The sequence below is a fragment of the Taudactylus pleione genome, unplaced genomic scaffold, assembly GCF_031769625.1.
Source record: "Taudactylus pleione unplaced genomic scaffold, aTauple2 ptg000092l, whole genome shotgun sequence".
In the NCBI taxonomy this organism is placed as follows: Eukaryota; Metazoa; Chordata; class Amphibia; order Anura; family Myobatrachidae; genus Taudactylus; species Taudactylus pleione.
In genome coordinates, this window is record NW_028284494.1 from 17,232,088 (window position 1) to 17,247,723 (window position 15,636).

At 42.0% G+C, this 15,636-nt stretch overlaps 1 protein-coding gene across 2 annotated transcripts in view; it reads right to left on the bottom strand.

Annotated features, from left to right (window-relative positions):
* Positions 1-1,061: 1,061 nt before the first annotated feature.
* NIM1K (NIM1 serine/threonine protein kinase) overlaps positions 1,062-15,636 on the bottom strand; it is a 65,580-nt gene continuing 51,005 nt past the window's right edge. For both annotated transcript variants that reach the window (XM_088469441.1, XM_088469442.1), the window contains exons 3-4: positions 12,714-12,982; positions 1,062-6,170 (exon numbers count right to left, since the gene is read on the bottom strand). In XM_088469441.1, the coding sequence (XP_088325567.1) occupies positions 5,421-6,170; positions 12,714-12,982 (1,019 nt within the window). In that variant the 3' untranslated portion in view covers positions 1,062-5,420. The remainder of the gene's footprint in view (positions 6,171-12,713; positions 12,983-15,636) is intronic.

A 15,636-nucleotide genomic window follows, 5' to 3' on the forward strand; every position in this document is an offset into this window, starting at 1 on the left:
TTTGTAGCTAAAGATATGTTGCACTTCCATTGCTAAAGATATGTTACACTTCTGCTTGGGAACTTCTCGTTAAGAGGTTCCCAAAAAGTTTTATGGAGCATACACACGGTCAGATTTTTCTTCAGATCTGAATGCTAACGATTTAAAAAATCGTTCATATCTGAAGGAAAATCTGACATATCTGTCAGATGAATGATTTGAACGATGCGCGTTCCCGATGGTCAGATAACGATATCTGACATCTGATGTGTTTGCAGTCAGACTTGGACGATTCCATTCATTTTAATGCAGTCAAAAAATCATTCAAATTTTTGGTAAAATTGTTCAAATCGTTCATCTGACAGATCTGACCGTGTGTATGCTCCATTAGAGAGATCCATGGTTGAGCACAGTTGGTTAAATCATATTGACTGAGGTACTGATTAATCCACCTGTGGTCAAGCACGGATAGCCTTAAAACCTGAACCGTTAGGGTGCCAAGAGGACCTGATTTGCCAACTCAGCTGTCACACACACACACTCTGGCACAAGGAGCAGACAACAACAACCTGGCACTTGTAAAACTCCCAAAATTCCGCCCTCACGGCTGACGCAACGGTTTTTATGTCCTGCGGCCGGCACAGCAGGTGGTTTGGCATCCATCACACCGTGTGTGGGTCCGCCCATAACGGCAGCTGTGAGGACAGTGGTCTTCGAGAGGGGAGTGAGGGGGATAGAAATTAGAGACAGGGAGAAAAGACGTACAAAGCCGGGCATGAAAACTAGCGACTCGGCGTATGATGCGTACAAAATCCTAGCATTATCCTAAAGGGAAGATTATCTTTTGATGTGTCTTTATAATACATAGTATATGTAAGGATATTTTCAAGGGAGCAGCAAAGTAAGCTGTGCAGTTATTTATCAAAGTAAAAGCCGCCGAAATGTTGCATCTACAGCAGAGACCAACAGCCTGTAGCTCTCCAGCACTTGTGATCTCTTGCGAGTCCCATCCTTTATTCAGATGTATGCCACAATAAATGCACTCTTAATATTGAAGTATTTGATTAATGACAGTCTCCAGATTGTAGGAAAATAGTGATTTTATAGAACACGTTCAGCATTAAAGAGCAAAACAAAATAACACTGCAGGGCGTTCAATACAGTCCGTACTGAATTACAATAAGAATGTCATCAATGCGCCCACCCTGCATGCACTACAGAGAAACACACAATGGAATGCAGAATACAATATTTAAATATTCAAATCATACATGGGGCAATAATTAACACGGTAAGCAAAATGGGAGAGCATGTGTACATGCAAATAAACCAGTAGCCGCTATATTACGGAGCTGTGTGAAATCTACAAGCTGATCACAGTGTAAGTAGTTTGGTTTTCTATGCTAGCTGTGAAGTAGTCCATTATACTGTAGCAAAAAGTGCCTTGACACTTCCACTCACCATTATATAATGCACTCTAAATAGTTGATTCACTATAGCAGCAGTTTGTTTCTATGATCTGTAGGGGGCTTTGCTGGTGCGCTGAAGCTGGCACCAGAATAAATCAATTGACCATGTGTCAGTGATGCAGGTTTTGTACTATAAATTAGACCTACCCTTAGCGGCTCTTTATGTAGCCGGGCTAGTGCATAGAAATGATATTATTTCAATCTGCAATTGTTAAATAGAACCCTTTGGCATTTTCTCATACGCTAGTCAAAGTTTTGGAGTAGACACACAGTGACTGAGCTGGGATTTTCTGCCACCCGCCGCTCCCTTTCTGATCCCCTACTTTTATCATCAGGCAGATGAGCTCCAGATGTCCCCTATCGCAGTCAGTTCCTCAAGGTGACCTTTTGAGCTCTTCAGTACCATGTGTACCTGAAATGCATTGCAAAGCAAACATTTATCCTGTGACGCCTGAGCACCCAAGAGAGTCTAGCCGGCTTCACCGCAGTGTACTACGTCAGCCGCAGGGGGGCTAGATGCAACTCCATGTTAAAAAAAAAAAAAAAACAATACAGGAGGGATGCTCTTAGTTGCAGGCTCAAGCTAATAAAAATGTAATAATCTAAACCACAGGTTCTCAAACTCGGTCCTCAGGACCCCAAACAGTGCATGTTTTCCAGGTCTCACAGAATCACAAGTGAAATAATTAGCTCTACCTGTGAATCTTTTAAAATGTGTCAGTGAGTAATGACTACACCTGTGCAGCTGCTGGGTGACCTGGAAAACATGACCTGGGTGGGGTCCTGAGGACCAAGTTTGAGAACCACTGATCTAAACAAAGCGCATTTCAATGCATAACAGGCCACTACAGTATCAAAGACTCACACAAAAAAATGTGCAGCTTCTGCGTCAACCCAGCTTAATGATGCAACATTTAAAGGTCACTTTTTCTATAACCTGTACCCTTTAAATATATTCTGTGTCAAGTACTGAAATATGCAAATGTACAGAAAATATGTAAATAAATAATATCTTTCTATGATAGATTTTGTAACACCCCACCAAGTGGTAATGATGCAAAGCTGTAAACCAGGGGTTCTCACCCCCCACAGGTCATGTTTTGTGGCTCTCTTTAATCACGCACAGGTGAAAATCTATTTTGCTGGATTATCCCAACTGTTTCCACAGACAGACATTCCTCAAACCATGACCTGTTGGGGGGATACATGAGGGTTGAGGTTGAGAACCATTGCTATAAACTTAAAGCTGGGTACACACTATACTGCGATGTGATGTAATGATACATTGCGTCTCTGTACACACTACACGATCTGGTGTACGACGATGTATCATTACATGCTGCACGTAACAGCACCGCATCGGTCGTGGAAACTTCTCATCTGATGTGCAGAACAGCAAATGGGACGATTCAATGAATGTCGGATTGGGCATACACACTATACGATCTGTACGATATATCGTGCTTATCTGTGTTGGGATCGATAGATCGTAAAGTGAGTACCCATCTTAAGATTGTGCTGTAAATGTGTCAGACCCAACACTCACTTGTTTTGGAATTACAGTACATCAGAAAAATGTCAACATGAAATCCTAGCAGTTACTGTTGTCCCAGGTACCGAGGAGGAACACCAGATAGGAGGTGAATTCGGTATTTACAGATATTTTATAGTCATTGATTGTAGTATGTATTCTGCCATGGAATAGATTTAAAGAATACATTATAGAAACTGAAAAGTAAAAAATAATTAAATAAAGTGCTATAAACATGTAATCCGTACAATTTTCTGTCCTGTTTACAAAATAAAAACAAATGTGTGTGTGTGTGTATATATATATATATGCAGCATTGTATTATTTATTCAATCATTTGAATGTATCTTCGTGTAATGATCTATGCAGCAGTTTTCAGAAATGTCACCCATCTACTGATTAAGACTTGATCTAGCCCAAATACTTAGCCAAGCGCATTACACGACCTTTGGAAAACATAGAAAATAATAGATGTTTTAATGTACAGCATTCGAACGTTAATGCAACTTCATTTGCAACAACAAAGATGTCAATCAATAATATTGTTGTTAAGGTCATTTTAATTTTCATTACTATTTCTATATGACAAAGTCAAATTGCTAGGTGCGGACCCTTGTGAACAGCACGGTACAGTAAGTAGATTTGTAGAGGAGAATGATATAATCATTGCTGCCATTTTTACTAAGCAGATTAACATCTTTATAACTCGCTGTAAATGACACGTATTGACTTACCTGCCAGTCACTAGGGGATACGGTTTACTGGTTTATCTTGTCATAAAGCTGCTTCATTCATGCACAAAATGAAGCAGATGCCTATTGCATAAAACATTATAATCCTGTATATAACTGCAATTGCACGTCATGTTTTACAAACGTTTTAAACAATTGTAGTCTTAATTGCTTTATGTAGTCTTTATAGTCTTTCATATCTTTATGTCTTCATATGTATTCATTTGCTTGTCATACTGTCAGAGAAACAAGTGTTAGTGCTATTGGGGGAGATGTTTCAAAACTTCGAGAGAACGTGAAGAAGTTGCCCGTGGTATTAGTAACCAATCAGCTTCTAGCTATCAATTCAGCACAGTATATAAAATGTCAGTTAGAAGCCGATTGGTTGCTTCAGGCAATTTCTTCAGTTTGGGGGAGATTTACTAAGCCTTGGAAATAAATAAAGTGTAGAGAGATAAAGTACCAACCAATCAGCTCCTAACACTCTACTGTACAGGCTGTGTTTGAAAAAATGACAGGAGCTGATTGGTTTGTACTTTATCTCTCTCGAAGGTTTGATACATCTTCTCTGTCTACTAGGGAAAGTGCATAATTTTACAGCGAAACCATGTTACCAAATGCTTACTGATAGGAAGTCTGCGTGTGGGGGGAGCTTTAACTTGAATGTAAAGGTTCCATGTTATGCCATGTCCAATACAATGTGCAGTAACCCTACAAGTCGGAATTCGCCTATTTATGTTGCCAATTTACTCGTTTAGGGGCCTATTTATCAGCCCCCCGCATTTCTGCCCCAATAAGTATAATTTCTTATCGCATCAATAAGAAATTATCGGACAAAATGTATCAATCTTTTCTCCCAGGGACACGGGCTCCAGCACAAGCGAAGAGAAAACAACCAAAGTGATATCTAGCTGGCTATCACATTACTTCCAGGTACCCGGCTTGCTAAACGTGCATTACCTGCAGCGTAAATTGCACTAAACTGATCAAAGCTGTTGTGTCATTGGTGACTGAGAATTACAGCTTTACGTTGTTTTATTAAGTAAGCCTTTTTGTGTTTTTCAATATTTATTTCGTTTCTACAGTATGTGTTGTAATACGTGCTTTGGCAAAGGAAAAAAAAGAAGAAACATTACCATTTCTCTGATAGACTGTACATGCAGCACCTGGTCACAATGTATACGGATGTCATCACTGTTTCATAATTACCCACAGTTGTGACTAAGCCACACTGCAGCCTAATGTGATAAATCAGGAATACACAGGAAAACAGAGAACAGCACTGGATTTTGTGAAGCATCTAGTGTGATGAAAAATATTATGCTGTCCTGCGTGTCACAAATAAAAGTGCACCACCACCTTGGTGGCTGCCATTTTGTTCCTGATTCACTAGGAGCTCAAGTGCTTCATGCCCCAGTGACATCACTAGTACTTAGCGAATCAATAGGCTGACTGTTTGTTCAGCCTACAAAATGGCTGCCACTACTGTATGCAAAGTGTGTCCGCTTCAATATTGTGTGGATGTCTACTTGCTGAACAATGGAAGCATTGGCACGTTGAAACACTTTTAGCAAATAATTCATACCAACTTATAGTTGTTTGTGAGTGACATTTGCAAAAAGGTCTTAAAGGCATCACTGAATATTTTTTTTTTTTTAAATGATGGTGTCTATCATCTCTTGGGCATTACGTGAAAAGTTCAATAACATTTTATAAAATGGAACAAAATTTAGATGTGTGCCTTATATCTCGGCGGGTTCTGTGGGGCCTCTTTGTGTTCTTTTGCTTTTGTTCTGGATTTGCGATGATGGGAACATTCTCCACGGCTTTCTTCTTCTGAACTTTGTGAAGAACAATTCTATAAATTCCCGTTATTGAGCTCCGAGAGTCCTTCCCCCGATTGTTAAGAATGTGGTCCTCAGTTATGCCCAAATTTTCCAAAGTGTTCTTCACTTCTGTTTCATCGTCCTTTAGTGTACTTGTGTCTAACAGGTGTTTTGGGTCCAAACTGAAGGGTTCTAAAGGTTTTGGATACTGTATTCCCTCCATCCATTCACTGTTCATTATGTAATCCACATTGCACCTTTCCGAAGGTACAGGTTGAAGCATCCCTTTAATCAGCCTCTCGCAAGGTTCTGACACGTATGGAGGGATGGAATAAGTTCCATCGAGAATGCACTTTTTTAATTTGGCCACTGTGTCGGCTCTGAATGGCATGCTGCCGGTCACCATGAAGTACAGGAGTATGCCCATCGCCCAAATATCAACAAAAACACCAATGTAATGTTCATCCCGGAAAAGCTCTGGGGCAGCATAAGGAGGCGAGCCGCAGAATGTATTCAGAGTCTCATCTTTTTTACTTATTGTGCTAAACCCGAAGTCCCCGACCTTCACACAAGTGTTGCTTGTGTAGAAGACGTTCTCTGCTTTCAGGTCTCTGTGTATGATTTGGTTGTCGTGCTGAGCGAGAGAACAGAATAGCAGTTAAATCGGTTTCGCAAGAAATATAATGAAGGGATTAAGAACGTAGAGTCAGAGAGATAATTACAATTCAATTTTGGAACTTGAATGAACAGTCATTCCTTTCAAAGTCCAGAATTTTCCTTTCCTGCAACTAACGATTAGAATCTCTTAGTTACATACATACATTTTATTACTACCAAAAGGGTCTGGCTCCTTTATTCCAGTAACATACATTGCAAGCTGTTCCTGTAACAAGTACACTCGGGATGTAGGTATGAGGCAGATTTAATATAGGAGTCGAGGACACCGGACCTATCGTCCTCTCTGCTGGGTAAGTATACACTTAGCCCGGTGATGGAGGGGTTAGGTTTAGGGACCCCGGGGGGACTTAGGGTTAGGCACCTCCCCAGGGAAGGTTAGGCACCCCCCCAGGGAAGGATAGGGTTAGGCACCCCTAAAGGAGGGTTGAGGGGGGAGGGTTTGGGTACTTACCTTGAGGTGTCGTGCTTCCGCTGTCGCTGTTTGATATAAACAGCCGCCGGAATTACATACTGATTCCACACACTCAATCGCCTGTTTTTATCCCAATAATACCACTACAACCTAATACAATGCGTACTGAAGTTTTCATTGCCTTAACTTTCAATATCCTTTTCTTCTAAGGTCTCAATGGGTCCTCATTCCTTTCCTATTGCTTCAAATCTTTAAACTGTTAAAAACCCATGATATGTTCCTTATGCTGGGCATACACTCTACAATTATCAGGCCGATCCGCCCGATATCTGTGGAACGCCCCGATAATTGTAGTGTGTGTGTGGCCGACCGAGGGCTAAATACGATTGGTCCGGGATGCCGGGTCGTCCAGCATGCCTGTCCGATGCGATATCTGCAAGTTAAAATGTTGGCGGCATCGGGCAGTGTATGCCCAGTCGCGGCCGACAGACATTTCCCCTGTTCCTTCCCATGGAAGGAACGGGGAAATGCCTCCTCCCCCGGTGGCAGAGCGCAGATATTGGGGCCAATACATTGTGAGATATCTCACACAGCATAGTCGCGATATCTGCCAGATAAAATGTCGGTCGGTCTCACAGGCAATTTATCTGGCAATGTATGCCCGACATTACCCTGTAAAGTGTAGAAACATCCCTCAATCTTTTCATTACTAATACCTCTTTTCCATCAAACAATACGGGTCCGACTTGGGTTTTCAGACATGGTTCCAACCCAGGTCAGACACTGTTTACACAGCACCATCGATCTGGGTTATTCTCAGGTCAGCCCCGTTCACACTGAACCTGGGTCTGCCCTGCTAAACTTGTGAAGTCATAAAAAGTGGGAGGTGACTGCTCCACAGCCACCAATCAGCTCATTTAAGGCTTGACCCAGGTCGGATAACCCGGGTTGTGCCGTTTACACTGCACCATTACCCAGGTCCATCCTGGGTCCGACCCTGGTAGCTACCTGGGTTGGATTGCCGGGTCACTTGACCCAGGTTATTTTTCAGGGACCCTTTTACACTGAGCTGCAACCCGGGTAGACCCAGCAAAAACTCACTATTAGCTAGAGGGGATAACAGACCAGACCAGAGATATCGGGAGGGGAGGGGATTATACACCATCCCCAATTATACCACCACCATTTATAATAGTACCTTTCTTGTTATAACACCAATTTTCAACCATTTATAAGCTGTTATTTTAAATAGATCACGTTGTGTTTCTGCCATTACTGTTCGGTAATCTTATTTAAAAAGGCCAAGCTCACAGCATTGCCGTCTCTCCTTATACAGTGACTTGCAAAATAATTCAACTGCCCTTCAAAGTAAAAATAATAAAAAAATCAAATTTCCCTAACTCATGGTCGGACCATTCTATTCTCACAACCTCTTACGATCTTCTTGATACGCCTGCATCCAGGCCATCTTGGCGATTAAATGAAACCCTACTGAAGATCCCACAATTTCAGACTAGGATCAGATCTGCATTGGCTGACTATTTCTCTACTAATTTGGCGGAATCTCCTTGCTCACCCTTGGTTTGGGAGGCCCACAAATCCGTAATCCGCGGACACATTATTAGCTATGCCTCTTTTAGGAATAAGGAGTGTAAAATTAAACTGTCTCTTCTGACTGATGAAGTCAAACAATTAGAAACCTCCCATAAACAAAATCCATCCCCCCTTATCTATAAAAAACTCATATCTGCCAGAAATGATCTCAATGCCATTTTATCTGAAAAGACCGAACAATCTCTCCGCTGGCTCAATCAACGCTTTTATGAAAAAAGTAATAAAGCAGACACATTATTGGCCAATAGATTAAAATCCCGAAAGGCTAGAACAGCCATACAGGCCATACAAGATAGGAATGGCGTCCCTCAATATAACCCAGCTACCATAAATGGCATCTTTCAGACATACTATGACCAATTATATAATCTAGCAGATGCAACCAATGCGAATCCTAGCAATAATTCCCGAACTATTGATTACCTTTCCTCCTGTGGTCTTCCTGGTATTGACGTACAAATGGCAGAAAGGCTGGGACTTCCTATTACCGAGGAAGAAACTCGCCTTGCTCTTAAAACCCAAAAGCCTTCAAAGGCACCTGGCCCTGATGGCTATCCCATATCCTACTATAAAACATTTCAAGACTCCTTAGTTCCACACTTGACTAAGATGTTTAATCAAATATTGGACGGTGAAACCTTTCACCCATCTACTACTACCATCACAGTTATTCCCAAATCAAATAAGGATCCTCTCATTGCTTCTAATTACCGACCCATATCACTACTTAACGCCGACTTAAAAATTTTAGCAAAAATACTTGCAACTAGGCTTAGCCCCATATTACCTGACCTTATTCACCCTGATCAGGTGGGATTTGTCCCGTCCAGACAGGCACTGGATAACACCAGACAGTGGATATTATTCACTATATTAATGCACACCAACTTCCCTCTCTTGTGCTTGCCCTGGACGCGGAGAAAGCCTTTGACAGGGTCGCCTGGCCATTTATGATGCACACACTCTCCCCCTTTGGTTTTAGAGGTAAATTCTTACAAGCCATTAAAGCCCTATACTATAACCCTACTGCTTCTGTTCTTGCTGGGGGATTGCTTTCAGACCCATTCACCATAACCAATGGAACACGGCAGGGGTGCCCATTGTCGCCTCTTATTTTTGCACTGATTATAGAACCACTTGCTAGAAGGATACGTATAAATCCCGACATTACTGGTGTGACTGTTGGGTCCTCTCAATATACTCTCTCATTATTTGCGGACGATATCCTTCTTACCTTGACTAAACCACTTATCTCATTACCAAATTTGTTTCATGAACTATCTATCTATGGAGATTTATCAGGCTACAAAATTAACAATAGCAAATCGGAAGCTCTTCCTCTTCATCTCCCGAGAGCTCTGAGGCAACTGCTGCAGCTGAATTTTGAATTCAATTGGAGAAAAGACTCCTTGTCATATCTTGGGATTAATATTACCAAAACATATGATCGTCTGTATCAGGCTAATTATCCTCCACTGTTTAGGTCTATTGAACATGACTTACTACAGTGGAAGACCTACTTTATATCATGGATTGGCCGTATAAACGCTATTAAAATGAACGTTTTACCTAAGTTGTTGTATTTGTTTCAGACGCTCCCGGTCGCAGTACCGACCAGAGTTCTTTATCAGCTTCAATCTTTATATTGTAATTTTGTCTGGAATTATAAAAAGCCTCGAATAAGAAGGGAAGTCTTGGCTAGACGATCATCGAATGGGGGACCAGGATTACCGATGCTCCTACGGTACTATAATGCCTCTCGTTTGAGCCAAATGGTGGCTTGGCATGCCCCTATTTTCACAAAACGATGGGTAGATCTAGAGGGAGCTCTAGTGGGGGTGGACTTAATTTCATACTTACCCTGGTTACCACGTAAACACCGACCTAGGTCCGTACTTTCAACCCCGGCAGTAGCTTTAACACTCTCTACATGGGACACTCTTAATAAAAAATTTGCTCTTTCCAAGTACCCTTCTCTTCAGACCCCCCTGTGGCACAATCCTTCTTTTACACCAGGGCTCTCATCTGCTGTGGCATCTATCTGGTCTGCAGCAGGTATCACACGCATCCGTCATATTATAGGACAATTTATTCCACAAAACTTTGGTGATTTTCAGCAGACATATAACATCCCTGACTCCTCTCACTACCAATATCTACAACTCCAACACTTTGCTACGTCAGCACTTTCTACCCCCCAGTCTCGTACACCGTCCCCAATAGAAAAACTGTGTATATACCGACCCACTGATAGGGGAACTATATCCTTTCTCTATCATTCTGTTTTGGAAAGGGAGTCCCCCTCACTTTCTATACACGAACTCGCATGGGAAGCAGACCTGGGACAACCACTGGGAGACGATACTTGGGAAATAATACATCTCGCTATCTCCAAATGTTCTCTTAGTGTAGCTATCAAAGAAAACTCATACAAAGTTTTTACCAGATGGTATCTAGTCCCTGAGCGCCTTCATCAAATGTTCCCTAACACTTCTGACATGTGTTGGAGACAATGCGGCCACATTGGTACATTTTATCATACTTAGTGGACATGTCCAATAATTATTCCATTCTGGAACATGGTCCGTACCCTTATATCATCAGTAGTTAATGTGCCTTTCTCTCTATCACCTGCCAACCTGTTACTGTGTGCTCCAGTAGACCAGGTTTCTAAAAATACGAACAAATTGATTGTTCACATCTCATGTGCGGCCAAATATCAGATAGCACGTAACTGGAAAAAACCTGATACTCCAACTCGTCAAGAACTTTTGAATAGGATTTGGTTTATATCTAAAATGGAGTACACTACCAGTCTTTTGAATAACTCAGTGGAGAGGTTTCACTCTATTTGGTCCTCCTGGTACTCCCTCCATGCGGTTATCCTTCCTGGCCTCACGTGAAGTATGATTCATAATTTTGACCTGGTCTCATTATTTTTTTTTCTTTTTATTTATTCATTATTTTTTATTTGATTTATTTATTTATCCTTTTTTTTTTTTTTTTTCTCCTGGTATTATTCTGTCCCCCCGGCTCGCTTATATTTATACTTATATTTATACTTATATATTTTCAACCTTCCCCAAATTCTCCCTTTTTTTCTGCTTCATCTCTTTACCTTTTTCTTTTACTATATCACTGTTGTTATATTATAGTTTTATTGCAATTTGTGAGGATGTTATCTTCGATTATTATAACACGGAAAAAATTTTCTTTCTGTTGTCTATTATATTTTTTGATATGTACAATTGGTATGTATTAGAGACTAATTGTTTATCTCTATATTCTATTGTTCATTGAGATGTAATACTATTTGATATATCTAGTCCTATAAAACTAATAAACTATTTAAAAAAAAAATATATCAAATTTCAAACTCATAATCTATTAAGAGCCTACTAAAAATCCAGTCTGGAACAACCTGTGTAAGTCAACTATAATACAGACAAAACTGTTGACTTATTATGGGGGTTGAATACTTTTGCAAGCCATTGGATAGATCAATTATCTATAGAAATGTATGGATACAACTTTTAAGTATATTTCAAAGTTGTCTGCTTTATCTTGTCAACGCAACATAATTGTACACACATTGGGCCGGATTCAGCATAGATGGCAATTGCAACCGCGTACGCAGATTGGCTGATGGTGCGTACTGCGAATGCACATACACTGCAGTGCTCGTGCGCAGCAACTGCTTTGCGATCGTCCTGCGCACACATATAGAAGCCATTGCAGAGTGAGTGACGTCAGCGTTTGGGGGTGGAAAAGGGGAGTGGTCGGAGAAACGCAGGCGTGCCTATCCGTTGGAACGCCGTGGCCTGGGCGTGCATAAATTAGCCACTGCGACGGCATGCGCAACTTGAGTACTCACTGCATGCGATGAGACTTGCAATTTCTGAGGCAGGTCAGACCTGATGTAATTCTGAGTGAGGGTCCCGATGTTACCGATGTCTATGCAGGACTGCTAGGTATTACGGATGTGAGATAGCGGTAGTGGGTGTCTCTATGCTGGCTGAGCGGTTGCAACCATTAGCATATTTTCGCAGCAGAACTGCGTGTGCGATTACGCAGCTGCAATAGCGATCTGTGATGAACCAGGCCCATCGTGCTTAGTGGTGTTTCTATAGTATTTTAGGGGGAGTTTTGTAAAATGCATATTTCTTGCCTTGTTCTAAAGCTGTTCTTCTTTAGTATAAGAGTTTAGAGCTAATTTGGGGTAAATTTACTAAAGTGAGAGTTTTTAAAAGTGAGTTTAAAAAGTGCCTTTGCCCATAGCAACCAATCAGATTCTTTTAGGACCTCTCCCATGAGATCTTAAAGAGAAGGTCCAACAGGCAAGTGGGAGGGGATCTTCATGTGACAATATGATTCGCGCTCGCCATTATGGCCACACCTCCCGCCTCCAGGTTAACAAAAAAAAAAACCCATCCACACAAAAGAAAGGTAATGATGTAAGTACAGGTGGCTTACCATGTGCTTCACGGCAGACACTATCTGGGAGAAGATCACTTTGCTTTCCAATTCAGATAACTTTCCTTCAGTGTTAATTTTTGCAAACAGCTCCCCGCCCCCCGCATACTCCATCACTAGGTACAGCTTAGACAGGGTCTCCACCACCTCATAAAGCCTGATGATGTTCGGGTGATGCAGCAGCTCCATACTTGATATCTCGCGTGATAAGAGGCGCTGCGTCTTCTGATCCAGCTTGGTCTTATCCAAGACTTTTATTGCAGCTTTTTCTGGAGTAAAGAAAGCGTACACAACAGTATTTACTTTACAAACCTTTAAGGGGCACCTGTCACCTGCACACAGCCGCGCCCGTTTTATTCACCAGCCCGCAGTAACCTGTACGAATTTTACGCCGTTAATAAATGAAAATCAGAGCGGAATATTTTGGTTTTTATAGTATAAAGTAAAGTATCGCCCTCATTGAAAGATTACCCTGGCAGCCCCTCCCCGCAGTCAGCAGATCAGGAACTAACAGTACAGGAGTCTATGGGGGAGATTTATCAAATCTTGGAGAGAGCTGAAGTGGATAAGTTACCATAACAACCAATCAGCTTTTGTCATTTTACAGTCTGACAGAACCTGATTGGTTGCTATGAGCAACTTCTCCTCTTTATCTCTCTACAAGACTTGATAAATCTCCTATTATGGGCCGTATTCAATTAGAGGCGAAAAGCCGTGATGGGTGACAAACTTTCGCCTATTGCCGCTATTCGCCTGGTCGGAACTTATCTCTAAATTCAATTCCAGACGGATTTCGCCTAAGCGGAAACTCAATGAAATGTAATTGGTAAAAAAGATTCGCCTCTGAATAGCAGGTGAAAAGAAGAGCAAAATCTTTATTTTGGGGTGCAAAGGTGGGGAAACGACCCCGAACCCTTGGGACAGCCCCCAAAGGACAAATCTGGCAAAAAAACAACTAAGAACACCCCAAAAAAGTACTTTTATTTTAGGGGCGAAAAAGTAAAATGTGGGGGGACAAGCATAAAATTTAGCAAAATAGACTTCTTGGGGGTCTGCAAGGATGGGTCAGGTGTTTTTGGGATTGCAGGTGCATGTAGCAGGTGCGTTTTTCACTTTAGAGACATAAAAATATGCTGGCACCCATTTTCAAGTACCCCAAATTTGACTGGACTACTTATTTTCACAAAAAAAAACTCCTTTATGCCATTCTTCACCACTTTTGCTAAGACGCTAATAAGAAGCTAAACTACTTAAGTACCCCAAGCAGTTTAATTAGGGCTATTAGTAGACATCTACATTGATTCCCTATGTTAGTGCATCTTTTTTTGGGGTACAGACTGATTTCCCCACTTCTGACAATAGTTTCAGCCTGTTCCGCATTCGCCGCTTTCCGTTTTCGCGAGGTTTGGAGTTGAATAGCGCGAAAAGCGGGGACGCGCACGGAAAGTTTTCGCGAAGGAGGCTGAAAGTTGGACAGGTGAAACCTTTCCGACTTTTCGCCTCTAATTGAATACGGCCCTAAGTATGTTATATTTGTACAACCTTCAAATATTTGTTTGTTGTGTTTTACTAAATGGGTTACATACTGTACCTCTGGAAATCCCCCCCCCCTTTAATATACATTACACCAGGGGTTCCCAACCATGGTCCTCAAGGTACACTAACAGGCCAGGTTTTAGGGATAGCCATACTTGAGCACAAGTGACTTACTTAGTACCTCAGTTATTTTGATTTAACCATCTGTGCTCAATCATGGATATCACTAAGACCAGGACTGTTAGTGTGCCTTGAGGACCGATGTCGGGAATCCCTGCATTACACCCTTGTATACCTCGCCCACTGTGAGACCTCGTGTTGATACAAGGAACTGATAATATAACTTTTGGATTCAGCTCATTTTCGCTGCAGGGCCATTGCACCCACCTATTTACATTTTTCTTGTCCAGTCAGTAGACTTTTGTGGAGTATTAGGGACGAGGACTGGGCGTTGGGTCCACCAGCAATGTGGGAGTGCACTATTGGGATGATTTCAGAGGGTACTATATAGTAGTAAAGCTTGTCCGAAGGGGACAGTCCCTTTAAATGTTTTGACTAAACTGGGATGAAAAACCTCTACAAGACTGTGGGTAGATGTGCTAAGGGCCTGATTCAGGTTGGACCGCAATGCTGCGTTCGCACACAGCCATCCGATGTCTGCATTCTGCGCATGCATATAAGACGCAGTGCGCATACGCGAACCAAGCACTGCGAACAGGAATGCGATCGCAGGCAGTACGCAGACCCAGCACTCAGTGATTGTCAGGAAGTGCCGTTTGTGGGTGGTGACGGGGGTGGTGGTGAGAATGCAGGCGTGTCAGTGCGTTCGAACGCCATTGCCGGGGCGTGCATAAATTATCTACAGCGAACCCATACGCAGCCTGAGTACTCCCTGCATGCAGGAAGTTTAACAATTCCTGCGGGAGGGTCAGGTCAACCACTATTCTGCCTCTTGGTCCGATGGTTCTCGATTGTACCGATGTTTTTGCGATCTTGCACATTATTACGGATGTTAGTGAAGGTAAGGGGGCGTTTTTATGAAGTGCTGGGCGTCTTCATAATATGGTGCGGTGGCAGTGCGTATACATTCATTAGCATATTTTCGCAGCTAGCAGGTGCGTGCGAACGTAGCCTTGCGATCCAACCTGGATCAGGCCCTAAGCCTTGGAGTGAGATACAGTGGAGAGAGCTATAAGGGTCTATTGACTAAGCCTTGGATGGAGATAAAGTGGAAGGAGATAAAGTACCAACTAACCAGCTCCTAACTGTCATTTTTCAAACACAGCCTGTGATATGGCAGTTAGGAGCTGATTGGCTGGTACTTTATCTCCGTCCACGTTATCTCCATCCAAAGCTTAGTAAATAGACCGCTTTTGAGAGAGATATA